Here is a 20,344-nt window from a genome sequence, read left to right as displayed (position 1 = left end):
GCATTCCTCGAAATGACATCTTGAATAGCATTTTGAATAACAACTAAGAGTTGTCTGTTTCTCTATTGGAAGAGAAGAAAGAAAATAATGGTGGTCCCAACCAAAACTGAATGTTCAGTATTTACCATGTCAAAGTTACATGAGGTTTTTCTCCTCCTGCAACCAACAGTGTTAGGTCTGATGAGCAAGTCAATAAGCCTAACCAGGGCCTGATGACAACCAAGGCAGTCAGTGTTTGTGAATCATGAGTATCTACTTGTATGTCTGCTGTTGGGACTGACATTGGCTGTCAAAAGTAATCCCTCAGTAATGACGCTAAACTGCTAGAAGAATTGTACACACTGGAGAAGACAAAGAAAAAGAGGCTGAAGGAAAATCTGGGAGATGAAGTAGGGGTTTAGATGAACTGTTAAGTTGAACTTCATTGCAGGGTGTCCAGGAGGGGATGATAAAAGAACAGGCTTTTAAATAGGAGGAAGGAGATTTTAAAAAGCCTTCAGCAGTGAGTGTCTATTTGTGGTCTCAAAAAATGGGGAAATATGACCATCTTGAAGTAAAAAGAATAAAAAGAAAGGAGACTGTGAAACTGGGGAGTTTTAAAAATTGTTAGGTGTATGCATATGCCTTAGGCAATCAGTCTCTACATTTTTGTGTTCTGTTGTTTTGTTAGGTTTGTTTTTCTTCATTAATAGCTACTTTTAGAAAAGAGTCCTACATGTTATGAACACATATTGCTGAATTCCCTCCCGTGAATTATGATCTCTAGTCATTTCAGGTGGCATTTGACTTTTAATTGAAAAATGATTTTTTTTTTCTCCCTTTACCTTTAATACAATCATATGTAAGTCCAAATTTTAATCCTATCAGCATATGTGGCCAGTGGAAAGAGATTAAATTAGTTTATTGAATTAAATTTTTGTACCAGTGTTTATTTAGGTGTAAGACATTTTTAAGCACATAATAATATCATTCTTAAAACCAGGCTATGTTTTACTATTTCGTGAGTATGCAGCAGACTGTTTTGCTCTATAATCTATTAGATTGCAGATGTTAGGCTCCCTTCCACCTTCCTGGCAGGATGTTTTGTGTAAAATGAATTGCAACTAGAAATTCTGCAGGTGAATCATGTCAGATGTGATTGCCTTGCTATTAAGCTATGTTACTGATGGGGGGGGGAGCAACTGTGTTTATTATATAATTTATTTAGAAATACGGGAGAACTGCTTTTTTTCCCCTGGAAGGAAACATCAGCAAAGACAAGGAGTTCCTTGGTTCATAATCAAAAAATGTCCAGGTTAATTTGTAACTGTTCTAAAATAACGCAAATTGTAAATTCAGTTAAGAGTCTAATCTTTGTGTAGCATGCACTTATGTATGAAATGAAGATGTATGTGGGGCTGAAGGCTTTTTTTGGGAGCACTGTGGACCACAGTGGTCCATAACTACTGTACAGTGAGAAAAGTGAGCAAAGCCCTAAACCAAACCTGTTTGTATGAAAGAATTTGAAGTCTCATGAGAAGAGATTTAATTTAATTTCAGTTCAGTTCCAGCAAGCAGAAAACCAGGACTAGTTAATTGGTGTAGGTGACTAGTTCTGTGACGGGACAGACACCACACTTCTTTTTGATTGTATGAAGAGAAGATGAGAAAGAAAACGAGTAATAAGAAAGTTCAGAAGAGCCTGATGAGTAACTTTGAAATGGAGATGAGGTTGCTAAAATTGACTCCATGTTGGTGGAGTTGGAACTTTAATAAACTTAAGGATGACTTTTCCAAAAAGTGTCAGCAGAGAACCAGCCTCCAGTGATTGGTGACTGTGGAGCAAGATGAGAACGGCCCAGGTCCCCACGTATAGCGTGGTGTCACAGCAATGTGTCGGTGATTTTCTGTCATCCACTGATGCCACTGGGAGCTGGCTGCAGAAAATGTCTGCACTGATGGTTAAGACCCTCGTAAAACTTTCCTCCTGGATATTTCTGTGGGGAGTTTGTTCCTGTCTTTTTTATCTGGACTCTCCATTAGCTTAAGTATTCAAGGGTAAGTGGCTTAATGTCCATCTTATGCTCAGCATAATTGTCAAACCATCACTTTGCATAGGTGGAAAAAATAAGGACCTTTTGAGCTATCAGGTGACACGTAATATTTTGCAGAAGCTTTTGCATATTGTTGAAATTGAATTTATTTTCCATATTGAGGCCAAGTCTGCCATCCTCTGTTCACATGCTACTACTATTACTTTACGGTCAGTACCTCTGCAACTCTATTAGGTCACAAGCACATTGGAAGAGAGAGAATTGTATATATGTCGTATATCCATTTAGTTCACTTGGCAGAGGGGCCATAAGACAACTCTTGTCTTTTGCTTGCATTTTTGCTATGATCACAGTCCTCTTTACAGCCTGTGTGGGAGTTGTATGATCTTTGGCATGTCCTGCCTCCCTGATAAAGACTATTGAGGTGAAAACTGGCCATGTTTTTCGTAACCCTGCCTGTTCTTTGTGGTGGGTTGCTACAAGCTGCCATCTTTCATAGTGAGTTCTAGCAAGAAATATATGATCATATGCAGTACTAATTAACCTTACTTGTTACTGATTATAGAAACAAAGTTACTGTGCTGGCAGTTGTTAGATAAGGAAAACAGTATTGGCTCTACGTCCATAAAAACCCGTCCTCTTCTAGATTCAGAAGTGCTGACAGAAGAGGTTGCTGATCCCATGTAGTCATTGCTGTCACCATCCCCTATCCTGTACACCATGCACCGGTGATATACGCTGTGTACGCTGATCCACAGCAGAGCAGGTTTTGTGGGCACTCGTTTAAGGCAAAATCAACCCGGTGAGGTTAAACACTTTTCCATCGTTAGCTGACTAACCTGGCTAATTTTGTTTGAAGTGAATTAAGGAATCCTCAAAAGCCCTGGGGCAGGGCTAGCCACAATAATGTCTTCCACTATGTGACTGGATTTAGCAAAGAATATCTGTTGCTGCAGAAATACACAGGCTCAGTGTTGCAGAGGGCTGAGCAGACTCGATACCCTGTGAACATGTGCACCTGTGGTGATGCTGCCTTCCTGCTGCCAGACAGGATGGGATGCTGGGGTGGCAAGGAGGTGAAGCTTTCCTTGCATGTGGCAGGGATCAGCGGTGTGGGGGGAAGGGACATTGACCAGAATAGGTTGATTACGGTGTCTTTCTCAGCAGACTTTATATTGAGATAAAGTAAAACTGTACTACTCTCTTGGAGCAATATGAAAGGTATTTTACCATATCTAAAGTAATAAGCTCTGTTTCTGTGCAAATCGATCCACTGATAATTGTGGATCAAACATTAAATCATGTAGACATCAGATGGGTCAGCCTTCCCGCTAAGTCTCTGTACCTGCCCTGGGCTCAGATGGAGAGAAGGACCTGCCTGGTTGTGGTCCAGTGCTTTTCAGGAACTGCAGTGAGAGTAGTTGGAAAGGTGAATCTCTGAGTGATGCATGGACTACGTATCCCCCTTTTGCCATCCTCACAGTTGTATCGCCTCATATGGCTGCTGCCCCACTGGGTAGAGTGCTGTACTTCTCATTGCTTGGCTAACTCCCAAGGTCCTGTAGCATTTATCATGCTTATATTTCACAAGAAGGTTATCTTTATATTTGTATGCTTCCTCATCCTCTTCTGACCTGCAAAACAAGAATTCTCTGAGAATTCCAGAAATGAGTTTATTGACAGAGAAATGATAGTTAATGCCAGTCTGGGAGTGTTAAGAGCCATGGAAGAAAATGAACTAGTGCAAGTTTATACCTCATTTCAGCTGTGAAGGGCATTGAATGAGCCATTTGTGGATTTTTAGGTAAAATAATCTGTTTAATTATACCAGAGAAGATTCTTCACTGTTTAGTCCTGTTAGTACTGCAGTGGATAACTCTATTATGGGATTTTTCTTTGGGCAAAGATGAGAGACAACATTAAAATTGTTTTGTTTACAGCTAAAGGCTTCTTTGCAGATTATGGGAACTGTGCCCGTGATCGCAGTGAGCCCATACAAAGGTCACCACTGCTGGAACTAGTCAGCACGCTTGTCAGACTAACAGAGATTGAGGGGGTTGTGAAAAATGCAGTCTTAGTTATGCTATGCTTATGCAATTGCTTTTGGGTGGAAATAAAACACAGTAAGAGATGATTGTCAGTACCATTCAGTATTGCTGCTGTTCTATATATTGCACTGTAAAGGAAAGGGAAAAAAGCCCACCATAATCCTCTGACAAGGAGAGGGGCCTTCCTTAAAATATTTATTTTACTGAATATTGATGCAATTAATTATTTCCATCATTTGTTTTCTTGCACTTGCTCTCTATTTTAAAATATATGGCCAAATAATGTTTTAGTACGCTTTGCTGCAAGGTCAGGCACTCCATGTGGAGGAGTAATGCATTGGAAACTTGCTTATGTGGAGAAGTTTCTAACCGTGACATTAGCCAGACGTTTTATTCATTGTTTCCGGAAGGTATTTCATTCAAAGAACTGCATGAATAAAAGAGCAGATTCCAAAGGAAAAGTAGTATTTTATGGATCTCCTTACTAAGCACACTGATACTCCTTCAATTAAATCGACTGACAGATGTTTGGGGAGACAGGAACCTTCTGTAGATACAGAATTGAGCCCTGTGTTTGTTAGGTTACGTAGATACCAGTTTAAAATCCATCCAGCATGGGTCATTTCCTTGCCCTGTTGTGGGGATGGTGAGGGGAAGGCCCAAATATATCCAAAACACTCTGTGTGACAGTCTAGGAAAAAGGAAGCTTTACCATGTCTTGGAATATGAGTGAGTTCTGCTGCAGTAGCATTCAAATAGCCCTGGGCATTTCTGTGGGCCACCAGCTGCAGTGGCAGATTACAGCTGAAAACTGCATTTGGTATTCCAAATTGTGCTGCTGCTTGGTTCAGAAAACCGAACAGTAGTACAACCAAGTGGTGAATATCATTTCTCACGGGGCCAAATCTTTCAAATGCAATTAGTTTGTTTTGTAAATCTCCAGCATAAAGTTAGAGCAAATACTTGAGTAGAAATGAATAACTGTCTTTAAATATACTGTAATGGGTAATAGCTTTTCGTCTTTTGTAAAGGGGATATAATTTGCAGTTAACTGTTGTCTACCGATTTGCAACATAACAAATAAGAATAGATGTTGCTTTTGCATGCAAATTTATTTCTATATAGTAAAAATTGTACTTTTCTGGTAGTGATAAAATCTCAGAAAAAATTCCAATGTACAGTAACGGAACTGGGAAATTTTAATAATTATTATATTCATTAAAATAATAATTTCAAAAATAATATAACCTTTAGGTACTGCAGAGCTTGGAAGCTGTCTAACAGGACACTTTTAGGAGGGATATTCAATTAGAAGCCAGCTAACAGTATTTAAGGATTTTTGCTAAACACACAAGTAAAACCATGAAAGTGAGACAGATTATCTGGGACACGAACCCAGCAGTAGTGAAAATGTCAAGTGAAACCTTTAGCAGCATAAGCAAGAATAGTGCTGATTTATACCAACCGGGCACCCGGCCTGCCAAGTGGCATGGCTGTGACAGTCCGCTGGCAGACCCCGGGGTCAAGGCCCGCAGCGAGACGGCCCATCTAAAAGCAGACCTTCTATAAATAATATCAGAGAGACTTGTTCAGATGGCAAGGCAACAAATTGCCAACTCCATCTGGAATCTTTTGTAAGTACGCACATAGCAAGGGAAGGAACCTAGGTAAAATACTGTTCTTGCAGCCCTGGGTATTAAAAATCAGGCTGGTAGTTTGCTCCCATGGCTCATGCAGGACATTTACAAAATTATTTCTTAAAGTGAGAGTGAGCCTGGAAGGAAAATAAGATCACTCCTAAACTTTCTGTATTTACACTAGTTTGCTTAAGCAGTGTGTCTGCTGCTAGCCTGTATCTTTTTGGGCTTGAAAGGGAAAGTAAAGGACAAAAGACAGAGTAAACATAAACCTGTCTTGGGTGAACTGGAGAGTGACTTCACTGATTGTCCTGTATGCAGATGTTCCACTTAAAAAGAGGAGGTCTTGTATTAGATACCTCATGCTTTTGTAAGTATGCAGGTTAAATGTTATTGCTGATTAGTGAAAAATAGGTTTTATATTTACCCCATATACACCTAGATATGAACTGTTCTGTCTTTTAAGATGTTAAGATGATTTACAGATTATCTTAGTAACTCCATTGCCATAGCAAAAGGAAGACTGGGCTCTCGGAGGAACTCTGTTTGCTTTACATTAGCATACTATTGAATAAGGCAAAGGCTACAACATTATGTTTTTATTGATTTCCAAAGGGCAAATTACAGGCCATTGCTATCAGAAAATTTTAAAAGCTGCCCTGTATTCCCAGTGAACAGTGTCCAAATACCTTATTTGGTATAATGGAAATCCCCTTAGTACTGTTTCTCGTATTCATATATTTATGTATATATACTTTCTCAGTTTACCGAGTTTTACGTACACTCTGAACTTCCTGTACAAATTGTGCCACTTGTTACTCACCAAACAGTGCAAGGAGCAGCATGGTTTTCTGAAGTGCTGCTAGACCTGCCCTGAAAAGTAGAGAGCATTGGAAAGTCTAAGAATTTAGAGTTAAGAATTTTGACTTTCCATTTTCTTACTTCTGGAGATTTAACTCAGCACTACAGCAGCAGGGTTTCATTGCAGTGGAAGAGGAAATGGAAATTGTGTTGTCCCCACAGCTTTACTGGTGCCGCATTCTGTCCTCTGGCACATGCATTACTCTACGTACTACTGCATTACTCTCTGAAACTGTTCTTAGTTCATATTTCTTTTTTAAAGTAACTATTTATGAATGCAGACTTTAGCTCAATATACTTCTCAGCTTTGCTACCTACGGACACCCGGGCTCTGCAGCCCACTCTGTGTGATTTGGACCCCTGTGTACTGCATGAAGGGGTGTCTGGGGGTGCACCTGGGTGCTGAGATTGCCTTGCGTATGCTCACAAATGGGTCCTGTAGACCCTGGCATATTTCTGACCCTGGCAAAAGGAATTAGCACCAACCCAAGCCCATTCCAGCAGGCAGTTTGGATGCACCCACACCATTTCAGAGGCTGGCAGAGCTGGATAACATGGCTAATTGACCTCATAGCCACAGAACAAGTACTGGTGTTATGGAGCTCACCTGTGTAAATGTAGCCAGACACCTCTGAATGAAACACTGGGCTTCAGAGATGCTTTTCATGTTACTGTGAGGACAAGTGCTTTGTCTAATGTCAACATAAAACCTAAGTTGACTTTTCCTTCTCTGCTCAGAAGTGGTGCATGAGCAAATCCATATTTCAGCCAAATAAGAAGTGTGACATGCTAAACGTGAAATACCACTCTCTGTTACAATATATGAACAGCTACCCCAATTTAGGTGCTCATTTGCTTCAACTTATGGTATTGCTGTATGACAAGTCCTACTGAAACCTCATCCCTGTGAGGTCAGAGTGAAGCCACTCACAGTGTAGAAATTGTAACATATGGAAAAAACATCTATTACAGAAATAGAATAGCCACACTTGGGAGTGGGGAGGTGTTATACAGCAAAATGTGGTAGTTGTCTACTTCTTCCTAACCCAATGTTTTAAATGTGCTTTTTTCCTCTTATAGCGTCTTATTTGTGATGCTTAATGCTAGCTGAGTGCTTTGTTTTCTAATAGAGAGTGGCATTCATGGGAGCAAACAGACATGTTTTAAACTTTATTCCAGAAACCATTAAAATATTAAAGTTAAAACAAAAATATGTTGGTCTGCACAGCCTCTCCTAAAGATACCATATAATTAAGAAAGAGAAAATAAGTTATTGTGTTTTGTTTCATTAAAGGTCTCTAGAAACCAGTGTCTGGACAAATAATCAGACTCTCAAATTTGACATTTCTGTACTGACCTGGAATGATCAGGAGGCTGTGCTCAGTTCTTTTGGAAAAAGAGGGGAAAACAGGTTTCATCTATGGAAAAGGTTCACCTCTGGGAAGGAATAAAATAAACAACAAAACAAAACCCTGTATTTTTTTCCCTTTCAGCAAAATTGTTTGCCACCAGACCTACAGGCTTTTAGCAGAAATGGTATGCATGCAGTGCCAGCTAAATCTGCACTGGAAGGCTCTGTGTAACTTTTGCCCTAGAAGCTCAAGAAACACAGTCATAGAGCAGAGGAGGAGGCAGTCTGGAGGAAGGGTTTTATTTTCAAAAGAAGATAGTGCTCCCAACGCTTGCAGAAAATGCCTGGGGAGCTGCAAAGCTCCGTCTTGGAGACAGCCCATGACTGGGGTCTGCTCTGAGAGTAGGAACCAGCTAGTTTGGAAAAAACCGCTACAAAGCCAGAAGACAGGAGGAGGAATTGGTTAACGTGGTTAAGCAACTGTTAAGACAGCATGGGACTACTTCTGTTGCATCATGTGAAATAAGAACAAGAGAGAACATTTTGTATATATTTCAAGGAAAACTTCCTGTCAGTGACAGATGCTTGACTACAGAGTCTCTCCATTTTGCAGTGTTGTGACCAAGATTTTCAGATTAATGCAGACAAACAAAAAACCCAAGGCAAACAAAGGTCCTTGGCCCAGTGAGGGGTCATATTTTAGATGACACTGGTCTGTTATTCTTTGCGGAATTATAGGCAAAGTGGAAAATAAGATCTCTTTTAAAGTATCATAATAAGATGTCTTGGCACCTTGTTCAGCAGCTGATTATAGCTGGCTTAGTAATGTTTCATACCTAACCATTTTTTGCTGTTCCTAAAATTCCAGTGATTCAGTTTCCATAAGCTTGAACTGTAGAACTGACAGAAGAGACTGGGATTTAGAGGAATTTAGGGTATTGGATCGTATATGCTATGGAAGTTAGCATAGAGAAGGGGCTAGGAAATTATCCTGCCTTAACAAAAGGAATATGGACTAGATGCCACAAACATTGTTTAAAATTTAGATACCTTCAATTGATGAATGTTTGCCTACAGACTAAGTCCTTGGGTCTAAAAAGTGTACCGTATTAGTGGTAGATTTGGCACTACCAAGCTTTTACAGTAGTCTGTACTTTTAGACTTGTAATTCTCATATTGGCATACACAGCTGAAGTGTCAGGCTCTTCACTGTAACTCTCATGAACTTAGGAACAGATGTCCTATAGAGAAAACTCACTACTTGTTAGATATTCCCTCTGGATCTCCATCCCAAAAATCTCAAAATCCACCATTAAAGTTGTCTTTTCCGCTGATGACTTAATCCCTTTGAATATCTGCCAGTTTCAGGTGAAATTCATCTGTGCACTTGCTAAGTTTCCTGTGAGTTAAAATCCTCAGGCATGGATAATTCATTTGCTTTCACTATAAAGCTTGTGTCCTTTTGCTACGAGGAGAAATGTCTTATGCCGTGGTCTATTACTGTGTTACTCATTCTGTTTCACATCATAGTAATAATTTCTTAAATGGCATTTTATTCAATTTTTGGCTTTAGCACAAAGCACGAGGATTGAACAAGAGCATATTAAGTATCGGGCATGTTTTCTGCAGTGCTTACTGTGGCTGAGGAGAGTCAGCAAATGAACAATATTTTTTGCTGTCTTAAAAATCCATTACCATCCAGTATAGCCTAATGCAATCGAAAAGGTTTTCCTCTCTTCCTCTCCTCTTTCAGCTCCTTTTTTATTTTTCGCATGCACATCTTTAATAGATTGGGAGAGGTCTTTCCAGCACAAAATCAAAAGTTTATTCCTGTGGTTTTACAAAGTATAACCTGTGACTAAGGTGAGTTCCAGTTATTGAATGCCCTCCTAAAGTCTGGGATTACCTTTCTCTTGTTAAAATGAACTTTGGTGTAGTGTTTGTGTGTTTTGAAACACTATTGATCCTCTGATTTAAAGAAATGTTACTTTCTGTTGACCCCACTTGTATGCCCTGTTCACACATTGTGTGTGGTCTCTGTTACAACTACACTGAAACATTTGGAAGGAGGCCCAGGTATAACGATGGTGGAGGGCTTGCTCTAACAGCCCAGATAGTGAAGACGTTGCCTGTAATGCCTGCTTCAGCACAAGTGAATAATAAAAATGATAAAAAATAATGACAATAACAGTAACAATAACAATAACAATAACAACTCTGTTCCAAGTGAAGTGCATAATTTTGCTTTGAAAGATGAGTATCATTCCCTCTGGTCCTTTTCTAGCCATGATCTCTATAGAAGGTGTAAAGTAAGAAGAGATTACAGTATTAGATTTTGGATAAAACCCTGTTATGTGGTAAGATATGTCCAACTCTAAGCTCCTACATCAGCAGCAGAATATTTGGATCGATGTGGAGCTGAACCCAGGCTGTGAAGACAGGCTAATTCTCAAATGCTCTGGGTTACTGCTTCTGGTGTCCCACGTGGTAACAGCACATAATGCTCTGATGTGTAGCTGTACCTGCATTCTTGGAGTTAAAACCTCATTGCTTTGTGCAAAACAACTATCATATGCATTTTCCCATCTCAGCAAATCTCAAAATCGTAAATGGAGGGGAACTATTGCCCATCTCCTTCCTTCTGCTCATCCTGAATGAACTTTTCTTGGTTCCTGCAGTCAAATATAGGCATGGGAGAACTTTTCTGAAAACAAAGGCAAAGGGAACTGTGCAATCAAATGCATTGCTGTTTAGCTGGAGTGAAGTAAAAATACCTGCTTTTGATTTCGCTGTTGGTTCTGAATGTAGTGAAGAGAAATGCAAAAACTGTTTTTGGCATGAGTATTCAACTCTTATTCCTTTACTCTGAGTTGGAGAAAGACTGAAAGAAATATTACTTTAAAATAAGAAACAGAAAAAAACTTTAAACTCCAAATTAGAACTGCTTAGCCTGGTAGAAATAAAGGACCAGAAGACCAGCTGGTGTAAATAAGCAGTTCTCCATTGATATTAATGGGACAGAGTTAGAATTCTTAGGATGCTGAAGAAGAATGGATGGAATTGTGTATACTGTGTAAATAGAGAGAAAATTTGTGAGTGAAAAAAGGAGTGGAAAGAGAAGAGAGCCATCAATTTTTAAGGCATGGTAATGAGCAATCTGTTATGGTACAGAGTATAATTTGGAAAAAGTTGTGAGGATGTAGTTTTTGGTGTAGCAGAGATATTTTTCTGGATTGATTTCATTGAAGTGCTGCTGGAATAGGCTGTGACTCACCGAGTCTGAAGAAGTAGAAATATGGGGGGAGAGAGAGAGTGAGTTATTCTTTTGCTCTAGAGCTGTAGGGAATTACTCTCATAAAAGTAGTGTTGCTGTTAGGTAGGGAAATGTTGGTTATGTTCTAAAGGAGTTTTATGTTGTTCCACAAAGCAAATGCTTTCACAGCTACTTGATATTTAGCACAGGAAGGATGTGAAAGTAAGGCTCACTGGTTTAAACAAATAATCAAGACTCAATTATTCGTGAGTTCTAATGGAGAAGCAGACTCAAGAATAATGTTAATTTTGATTACTAGGTGCTTCTTCATCAACTTAATATATGCACTATTCATAAAGAAAACACACTGGGGGAGGAAGTGCTGTCCTCTAGTAGCCATATTCTTTCATTTTTTTTATTGTCCTAGATTATAAAGTCTGCTGATTTAATGTGAAGGATTGATTGCATTAAATTTTGTTTTATGACACGGTAATGTTTCAGTATTTTTCATCCACAGATTTCATAAAGTGATCTCTCTTTATGCTATACTCTAGCAACATTTTTTAGATTCCTGTGAATTAGATGAAGTGAATTGTAGTCATACCTTCAGCATTTAACCCTTTAACTACAGCTATTCTGATTTCACATGGATGAGGTGACCAAAAACCCCATGACACAGGGCAATTTATTGTGTCCAAACGCGTCTGAATTTGTTGCTTATCTTACCCGAATATTCTTCTTTGGACATCAAGATTCACTGTTCTTGCAAACGTGTATATTTGGGCTTTTAGAGAGAGATTAAAGTTGAGGAAGAGTTTATCCTGAAGAAGATGCTGAGCAGTAGTTTTAGGGGTTCAGAGCCAGAGCATTTAAAGAGAGGTCCAGACTCTTATGAACTGATATTCCCAAGTGTCAAAAATAAATTTCATATTTGCAAACATAAACTAGAGCAGTGAACATTTATACAGCCACATCTCATAAAATCAGAATGAAAAGTTGCGTCAAATTCTACCTTTTAAAAAAGCTTATTTAAAATGGAGGTTATGTGGCAAACAAAAGGGAGGGAAGAAGGATAATGCTAAATACATTACTTAAAGCAAGATACATAACAGATAAAGGGGATTAAGATAGGTGTGATATGTACATGATTTTTAAAATGACATTCAAATTGACCTTCAGGGTGTTAGGTTAGTTTTCCCAAAGCTATTAACAAATTTGGTCAGATCCTATAGGCTTGATCCATGATATGAAAGACAGAAACAATACTACTCTTGTGTTTAAAAAATACATTACTTCATGGTTTGCCCAAGAAGCTGGTTCAGTTCCTTCATCCAGGATCCTGGGGGAAAAGGATTATACCCATCTGTTTCGACAAGCTTCGGATGTAGTTGCACTACCAGTGCAAAGCAATGTAAGATGCTCCTATCAAAAGAAGTTAGATTCTGTTAGATTTAGGGTTTAGTTAAGTATGAATACAGAGATGTTTGAAACACTTTGCAAATTACATTCTTCCATAAAACTTGCATCTTATTACAGTATTTTATGGGCATTGTTGGATATCTTCTTGAATTGCAATTACACTTAAGCTTGTTCACTCATTAACACTTGTTTAACACCTGTCTTAGTCCAAAAAAGGTTGCTTTTTTTTAGTCTACTTGACAGTATCATGAAGAAGTCTCAGCCAAAGTAGTGTCCTGTTGGAAGCTGTATAGCAACAGGTGAATCCTAAAGAAATGCAATTGAAGCTTACAGAGAATACAGGAAGGATGGGAAACAGTAGGTGAATGTATATTAAATTACTTCCCTCATCATGCTCGTGACTAAAAGTTAAATTTTTGCAGTTGACCAGTCCATAAGCAGGGACACTTGGATTTTGGCAACAAATTTGGACTTTGGCAATTAAAATCTGTGTATATCCTGTTTTGGTTAGCTGCTGTATTTCTTGAGCTTACTGCTCCCTCAGCTTAGTGACCCAGCAGGGGGATTTTCTGCCTTCAAGACCATCCAGCTCTGTCTGTGGTCACTGGCATCCACAGCTGATGGGGTAGCGACCTACACTGTCCCCCGTGGTGTATTACATTCTCAGTGTTCTTTCTAGAGGACCGTTGAAGATGGAGGGACTGCCGGGTCTGTCCCCTTTCAGAATTCAGTTGTTGCCTGGGAAGTGGGGAGGCCTGGGGAAGCCTCCCCCTTGGCTGTGTCCTGGAGGGAGGAGGAGCTCTCCCACTCTGCCCACTTTCACTGGAGCTGCTAGCACCGGGTAGCGCTGTGGGTGGTGAAGGACGGTAAATAGTTCTGCCTGGGTGTTTTCTGTCGCAATCTGCCTGCATGCTTTGGTTCTCCCGTTATCAGCGTGCACAGTGGATGTTCCTGTGGTTACGTAAAATCAGTTTTGTACCTTGGGCTGTTTTCTTTACTTGAGTATTGTGAGAAAATCAAGTAAAACTCACAGTAAAAAAAAATAAAACTTTTTAAGCCATCTTTTTTCCTTCAGCTCTTTTGTTATCTTTGTTTCCTGTTACACTAGGCTTCTTAAATTCATTAAGTTTAAGCATTAAGCTACATTAAGGGAGCCAGGAAATGTCTCTGTCAGCAGCTCTCTCTTAATAGGAAAATAAAACCAAGATATTTAACAGAACTCCTGGTATGCCAAGAATAGTGTCTTAGTTACCTTTTTTATTTTCTTTTGAAAGCTCGTGCCTGTGGCAACATAGAAGGACGAGTAGGTTTAGCAGAGCACATCCTGTTCCTCCACTTATAGTTAGAAGTGGTCAGAAATTTTAGATCACTAAGCTTCAAAGGGTTTTGTCTGAAACAAAACAAACTTTTGCCATGTTTGCCAAGCCTCCAGCTTGAAGGAAGCTGCAGGTATTCCTGCTGTCATCACTCAAACTGGCAAGAGCACCATTTTCCCAGAATACGTGCAACACCCTTAATTTCCTGTTCACTAGAAATTCCTGTTTTTGTTGGGTTTATTCCATGGTGTTTCAAATGAAAAAAATAAACAAAATCCAGCGAAGTAGAAACCCATGTATTCAGCATGAAGGACAGATTGGGATTGCCTTGTTAGGGACTCCTGTGTTTACAGAGCAACATATGTAAAGCTAAAGGAGTTTGTTAGACTTCCAAGAGGAGAGCTAAATTGCACACACTGCTTAACATCAGGTGGGAACGTCCAGCAACACAAATGTTGTCACCATCATATCATAATCAGATTATAATTTCACTCTTCCTCTCAGTGCCTTATTTATGCCAATTCCTTAAGTGACCACTCAAGAGACATTTCATGGAAGTCCTTCCTAATTAACAAGGAAATGTTCAGAGTTGTGACTTTCCTCTCTATGCTCATTGTGTTGATTAGGTATGGGCACATGCTCATGTTTGTGTTCATTACTTCAAAATCGTTATCTTGACTCTGCTGGCTCATTCACAGTCTGTTGCAAGGCTGGGAAGCATATGGTCTGGTGCCTGGTTGTTTTTGAGTTTATTATGGACTGTGGACTCACTGTCTTTGCAGGGTGAGGGGGGGATGCTATTTCTCTAATACTGTAGTTCTGTTAATATATATGGCCTTCTGCAAGTCCTCGGTAAAGAGGAGTAAATATTCAAGACATTGTCCTGATGCATAGGACATTGAAGTTCAGTATGCAGGTGTGAGAACCTCATCTGGTTCCCACGGAAGTCGAAGAGATTTAGTTTGATTTTGAATCAGATTCTGTAGACACAAAGGTCTAGTGTAGCAAAACCTAGATGCAAGCTGGGCATGGCAGCCTTGCAATAGTCTACATCTGCCTGGGTGTTGGGAGTACGAATGGTATCTTCACTCTTAGGTGTTTTCCTGATAACATAGAGGTAGTGAACCATGATAAAGGCACAACCATTGGTGTCACAAACTGTATGAATTCACACACTCAAATCTGTCTGGTATTTGTTTCATTTGCCTTGCTTTAAACAAAGCCTCACAAAATGCAAAAATAATTGATAGTCCATCAATAGCTGGAGTAGTTGTCTCCTTCCTTATAGACCCACTATACTGCACACCAGCAAAGCTTTTGCCCCTGTACAGAGGAGTTAATAATTATCTTATAGTGAGGGATTATTATGAGTTGGAGCCACTGAGGAGTCACCCATGGAAAGGGAATCTCGTGGTGAAAGTTTTGCATGTATGCAACAGCAACTTGTCTCACCCTCTTGGTGTCAGTAAGAGGCACAGTGTCAGTAGAAAAATAAAGTTTTCCAGCATTCAGAAGGAATTTCTTAACGTTCAGCTTTTGGAAGATTGCCCGAGTCCCTCGTGGTTTTTTTGTTTCTAGATTTTGCAAAAACAGTATTAGAAAACTGGTGAACCAAAAGGTAGACAGAGGTGCATCTGTTACCACAGCCCTCCCCAGGGTGCAGACCGTAATCTCTGCTGCCAGAGTATGGACTTCCCAGCTTGGTCAAAATACAAAGGGTCTTCTTTAATAATGTGCCCCGTGTTGGCATCGTTTTGTTGTCATGGAGGGTTGTTGGAGGGGTAAACAAAACCCAGCATGCTGGGGCCATGAGGCAAGGATCGCAGAACATGGTCTTGGTAAAACTGGCTTTGCCTGTGGGAGGGATCCACTGTTGGTTCCTTCAATTAAATCTCTCTCAAAAAATTGATTAGTAGTATAAACAGGAAGGGGATCCAAGTAACTGTCCTGCCTCTATGCAAATCTGAGTTATCCCCATGAATTCTAAAACAGGTTGTGTCAGGCCCATGAAAATGCTGTACCAGGACTGCAGAATCTGACTTGTTCCAATGCAGTATTACAAAATCTTGCTCAAAGTCTTGTAAAGTAAAAGGGAGTGTAGATTTGGAGAGTAAACCTAGTCCAGTAGAGTGATACAGCAGTGAATTTCCATCTAAACTTGGATTTGGTTGCAGAGATCTGGTTCATGTCCATAACTGCTAGCAGCACACTATGGGATCATAAAGTCCCTTTTGAATAATTCTGTGGAGCCGACAGTTCCCTTTTGTAAAAAAAGGTGGTCATTTCAGGACAACAGGTATGCTTCAGTTTCAGTAATAAAAAGCACTGCTTAGCATGTATGCATTGAGATACATTCTCAGCGTATGAGTTTGTTTTTGTCTCTTGAAAAATTATAGAAGAGAATTCTGGGATAAATAAAAGGAAAGGTTTTTTCATTTTTATTCTGAGCCACATACAGGAGAAGGCAGTGGAAGCTGTTTCAGTCACAGGCACAGAAATGAAGTGGCACAATCCATATCGAGAGGCACACCACAAGTGCAATTACAGTGCACAGGTTTATCTGTTCCCTTTTCAGAGCAGTTTTCAAAAAAAGCCATTCTGAATTTTTAAACCTCCCTTGTAAATCTAAAATACTCCTATCTACAATGGTATTTTACTGATATTCTGATAATTCCTGTAACATTAGACAGCCTACACAAAGAAGCATTTGATTGCTGCAAAGGATGTACACATCTAAGAAGCAGGCAAGCAGCAGATGTAGCATGGAGAGAGAGAGAGAAACAGGACATTTATGTGTGTTAAATATTCAAGTACAGATGATCAATACCTGTTATTATTACGTGACCTACTTCTTTTTGTCAACAGTCATGGATGGGAATGATACAATAGAGGTCACCTAGGAGTACTATAGACTTGAATCCAGACTGCTGGTGAGCCATCTCAGAACATTAAAACCAACTAAACAACAAAAAAACCCCAAAATATTCTAAGTAAATTGTACTTTTAAAATGCTTATTTTAGTCTGATTTTTTATGCTTGAGAAAATGCTTACTTACACAGTGAGTTGTCTACTTAATTTGAATGCAATATTAAATGCAATAGGAGATACATGGATTTTTATACACATATATACACCTGAGAACTCTTTTGCAGAAAATATTTGTAAGATAAGAGTTCTGTCCTTTTTTAGACCGTAAGAATAACACATAATGTAGTAGAAGTAAAATTATATTCTGAGTAAATATGATCACTACTGTTGTGTGGTATGTGGAGGCCTCTGTGACTGATTAGTCATATTCTGCATATTAAGTACTGTAGGGTCAAGTGTCAAGAGTGGCTGAGCACCATATTTCCCGTTGGTTTTGTTCAGAGTTGCGTGGACAGATCATTAGAGCTGTGTGAGTAACAACTTCTGTGATGCGCTAGCAATTCTGAAAAATAAGAAACTCTCCAACTGGACACCGTGGTGGTTTTTTTTTCTTCTAGTGAATAAATAGACTAGGACAACCAAAACATTTTATCAAGCATCTTTAATAAAAGAAAAGGAAATTTGAAATAAAAAAACTGCATTCAAAGGAGCATGTGGAATATCAGTTCATAAAAGCTGGGAGGAGATGCTGCTCATGTATATCTTACATTTCCTCAGAGATAAGAGCCTGAATTACATCCGTCCTTTAAGTAAGCTCAAGGATAGGCTTAAGCTCAAGATTTACAAATAGCAAAGGAACATGGTAAGCAGTGGGCCAGAGAGCGTGGGGTATGTAGCTGTTTGAGTAGTTTTGGGAATAGCATTTGTGCCTTCCTCAGACTCGCATATTAACCTAAAATATTTCTCCTTGAAAAAGCTAACCCTATTTCTAATGTTTTATCTTATTTTTTAAAATTTTGTTTTAACCAAAACTATTCCCATAGCTGCCTTTTAAAATATTTTTTAGCGTATTTTTCCGAACTTTTTTCAAAATGTAATGAAATGCTTTACCCAGGTGTAGTCTGATGACTCTTCAGCTGGAGAGGGCAGTTCTTCCTTCCCCACAGTAACAGTGCTGTGGAGGTCCAGATCTGGAAGAGTTTGGTCTGTCTTGCTGATCCAGAGTGGGATACTCTTACTAACAGCTAATAATGGCGCCGCCTCTCAAAATGAAGAGTTTTGTTTACCTCTCCCCCTCAAATCCCTCTGTGAATTGTGTTTTATCAGTGAAATTGCTCCCAGATTATGCAGTCCACTAGGAAGACTAATAAAAGTCTTTTATAACTATAATCTATATATGCTGGCAAGCTTGAATACATTTACATATAAGAAAAAGCAAATTTAGATAATTCAACAGTACAAAGCTTTGTGCCGAGAGCATACAATAGTATCTCTTTCACCAGATGTGTGTGACTAAGCAGCCTCTTATTACTGGTTGCAGAAATGCTAACTCCAGAAAAGGACATTAAAAGTATAGCGTTTACGTATAGAGGAAAAGAAACAGTGCAAGAAATTGCAAAGTGACAAATTACATGGCCAGTGGAAAAGGGACAATAAAATCTGCTTTTCCTGAATTGTCGTCTTTATAAAAGAAGGATGCTGTAGTAGGCTATATAGTTTATTAGGAAAATTATTCATGGAATAGTGCAATTTCAAAATACATGTAATGGTGTGTGAGATTCCTCACTCTGTATACAGTTATTTTGTTGTATATGTTTATTCACGTGAGCTCGTAACAAAGCAGGAAGATGCCAGCTTCTTGCTTATATCAGCAGGTATCTAAGAATAGACTGCTGGAACTTGCATTCCTTCAATGTCACAACGTTAAGTTAGAAGACAGAGAAGAGACAGAGAAGGAGTATATAGGTTTTCCAGGTTTTACGCTTTGTTTAGAAAAAGAAATCTCTAACCTGCACTTAGAGTATTTCAGTCATTTTTCCTGTGAGAAACTCTTGAATTACAAGTAGTGAATAAATAGGTAGAAGATTTTAAATGTATGAAGCAAAATCACAAAACAGGGACAGCTAAATTCAAGAATGCTGCTAAAATGTAAATTCGTCATGTGCCATGTTCTTCATCTTTGCCCAGGTGGCACATATGATTGATGGCCAGAAGAAATTAAATTTGCACTCTTCTAAGCTGAGTGGATGCTCACAGTGTTAGCCAGTGGCTTTTACTGGAGGATTACAATAAAGATGAAGGGTGAAGTATTTTTGGTCTGACATACTGTATAAATCTTCATGAAACACTTTTGATTCAGAGCTTGAGGAGGGGGAAATTACTTTTTACAATTGGGAAGAGGCAGCTAATGACTTAAAATCCAGCTCAGTCAGAGGCCCCTGGCGCAATTAGGGCTACCGTCTTTGCGTGGCAATGAATCTCTTCTTTTGTCTGTTGTGACGCATAGGTGAGAAACACGCAGCAGAGCCAGACGATGCAGAGCTGGTGAGCCTCAGCAAGAGGCTGGTGGAGAACGCGGTGCTGAAGGCTGTGCAGCAATATTTAGAAGAAACACAAAACAAAACCAGACAGACTGATGGGAGCCCCATGAAAACTGAAGAAGCGGCAAGCGGCAGTAAGAATGAGAGCGACCTTGATAACAGCAAGTGAGCACTGTGCAAACAGCCTGGGAGCAAATTTCCCACGAAGAATAACCACAGAAACATGTCCCAGCTCCCCGCTGAAATTTGCTAAGTGGTGCTGGGTGACAGGCACTCTGCTTTGCGAGTCTCTTATCTAAAGTTTGTTCTGAATCAAAGGACACTGTCTACTGGTTTCATCAGTGCGTGCACTGCTGAAAGTCTGTTGAACTCTAGGAGGGATGGACGGTGGAAAAAAGACAAGAATGGTGAAGCCGGCGTCTCCAGTCTTCACTGGCTCTTGATACCAAGAGTCCCTTCCTTGCTTTTGAGGACAAAATGAACCCTTTGCGTTTGCCTTTTGGGTTGTCATAAATGGCCGTGGAAGAGGCCTTGCCATAAGTGGAAGCGACGCCCTCGACCCAAGGGTTTGGCACTGCCGCAGGGCTGCTTACTCCGTGTGAGAGCACGTGCTGTTTCCTAGTCAACAGTGGCCAACCCCAAGCTAAAAATTGCCACTACAGATATTCGTTGCAGATACTATTACACAGTATGTAATATGGCAGGAGTTTATCTTAAATGTGACACTGTACTATTCTTTACTTTTTTTGGTAGCATTTGTTGATGTAAATTATATTTTTTTGACAAAGTACCTTTTTATAAAAAATCAATATGAGCAAAAGGCTGAGCAGTTAATGCTGTTGAAACCCGATATGATCTCTTTATCTTCATACATTAATGACTCTAAATGACATTAGTTGTTATAAAATGTATTATATTGTTCTTTTCCTCTAGGAAAGAGCCATGACGCAGACTTCGTAAAGGAGGCTTTGCACAGAGAAACTCAAGCCCTGTTATCCAGACTGAATCAGATAAAGG

The 20,344-nt window shown here is 39.5% G+C and overlaps 1 protein-coding gene across 1 annotated transcript in view; it reads left to right on the top strand.

Annotated features, from left to right (window-relative positions):
- AKAP7 (A kinase (PRKA) anchor protein 7) overlaps positions 1-19,496 on the top strand; it is a 74,550-nt gene extending 55,054 nt beyond the window's left edge. Inside the window, exon 7 of the mRNA XM_010185878.1 lies at positions 19,294-19,496. Within this exon, the coding sequence (XP_010184180.1) occupies positions 19,294-19,496 (203 nt within the window). The remainder of the gene's footprint in view (positions 1-19,293) is intronic.
- Positions 19,497-20,344: the final 848 nt, after the last annotated feature.

Source organism: Mesitornis unicolor, unplaced genomic scaffold, assembly GCF_000695765.1.
Source record: "Mesitornis unicolor isolate BGI_N332 unplaced genomic scaffold, ASM69576v1 scaffold8376, whole genome shotgun sequence".
Taxonomy (NCBI): domain Eukaryota; kingdom Metazoa; phylum Chordata; class Aves; order Mesitornithiformes; family Mesitornithidae; genus Mesitornis; species Mesitornis unicolor.
Note: the sequence above shows the minus strand (reverse complement) of the source record. Positions and strands in the feature narration are given on the sequence as shown.